Here is a 1583-nt window from a genome sequence, read left to right on the forward strand (position 1 = left end):
GGGGGACTTTTTTGTTTTTTTGGACGGAGTCAGGCCCGGGGCGTCTCGGTGGGGCGCCAACGCCCCTTCGATTAAAACGGCCGGGGGGACCTCTCCCGCGGGTGCGTGCAGTGCTAGGCGCTCGAGGCCCGCGACGACGCCAGAGCCGCGAAGTGACGCGAGATGACGCGAGGTTAGGTGTGTATGTCTGGCGGTCGGCGCTCGGCGTTGTGGCGTGCGGCCCGACCGCGGAGCCCGTGAGGGAGGTAGAGATGCCGCCGCGGGAGGAGGCGCGGCCAGAGGTGCGTGCGGCGCTGCTCGACGCGGCGTGCGCCGCCGTGCCGCAGCTCCGCGAGGCTGGTGTGGCGGGATCCTACTCTGGCCTCCGGCCGGGATGCGACCTCTCCGCCGACTACCAGATCGGGCGCGCCGAGGGGTCGAGCTGGGTCACCGTGGGCGCCATCCGCTCCACCGGCCTCACCGGGGCGCTCGGCATCGCCCGCCGCGCAGCCGCACTCTGCGACGAGGCGTGGCGCGAGAGCGGGGCCGCAGCCGAGCCGCCGCCCCCGCCGGGCGGCGGCGCCGTGCGGACGACGCCGCTGCCGCCGCTGCACGAGATTGCGGCCTCGTACCGCGCGCGCGCCGACGGGAGCGTCGTCTTTGGCGCCGACGAGGCGGGCTTCGGCCCGCACCTCGTGACGCACCCGCTGACGGCGGCAGGGCTGGACGCGCAGCTCGCGGGGATGCTGCGCGGGACGGCGTTATGATAGCATTTTATCTTTTTTTGTGACCTGCAACACAGAGATTTTTGCGTCCGCCGTCGGCGATTATCTCTACGAAACTCGGACCTGTCCAAGACTTGGCTCTGGGACTGCGGGAGGCTCATCACGAGTTGCACCCCGTGTTGCAGCGCGTGCCGCCGCCTCGATCGTCGCCGCGTCGCCATGGCGCCGATGTCTGCGCCGCGCCGCCTGCACGTGCACTTCTGCGACGCGGGCGAGCCGACCGAGGTGCTCGTTCATTCGGGCCAGGACATCCTGTGCACGGTGTCGCAAAAGATCGGCGTCCCCGTTCACGTGATCGCGCACTGGAGCTGCTCGATGGGAAGGTGCCATACGACCCGGCGCTCCACGCCATGTGCAATCACATCCGGGCGGTGCGGCGCCGCGGCGGCGCGGGGCACCGTGGCGAGGCCTCCACCGGCTCGCAGCAGCAGTCGGACCTCTTCAACTTCCCGTCGGCCAAGATATTGCTCACAACCGAGACCCAGGGCATCTTCTCGCAGGAGACGGCAGTGTACGAGCTGCTCGACAACGCGCTCGAGTCGGTGTACCTCCGGAGTATCGCGAGCGGGGCCCCTTCATCGTATATTCTTCAAGTCGTCCTGCTCATCGACCTCTCGTGCAACATTCTGCGGGTCGTGGACAACGGGCGCAGCTTGACGCACGATGAGCTGGTGATGTGGGGGCAGCTTGGGACCTCGGACCACCAGAACCACGGCGGCTCGGCCTCCGGCTTCTTCCCCGTGCGCTACTCGCGGTTCGGCGTAAAGGCGCTGCTGGGAGAGGGCGGCGAGCTCTCAATGGCGAGGGTGAGGGCGCCCC

General features: G+C 69.2%; 1 protein-coding gene across 1 annotated transcript in view; it reads left to right on the forward strand.

Annotated features, from left to right (window-relative positions):
* EMIHUDRAFT_237648 (hypothetical protein) overlaps positions 1-746 on the forward strand; it is a gene marked incomplete at both ends in the record, with an annotated part of 1465 nt that extends 719 nt beyond the window's left edge. The window contains 2 exons of the mRNA XM_005777894.1: positions 178-508; positions 632-746. Of these exons, the coding sequence (XP_005777951.1) occupies positions 178-508; positions 632-746 (446 nt within the window). The remainder of the gene's footprint in view (positions 1-177; positions 509-631) is intronic.
* Between the last annotated feature and the right edge of the window lie 837 nt (positions 747-1583).

The sequence above is a fragment of the Emiliania huxleyi genome (assembly GCF_000372725.1).
Source record: "Emiliania huxleyi CCMP1516 unplaced genomic scaffold EMIHUscaffold_253, whole genome shotgun sequence".
NCBI classification, from domain to species: domain Eukaryota; phylum Haptophyta; order Isochrysidales; family Noelaerhabdaceae; genus Emiliania; species Emiliania huxleyi.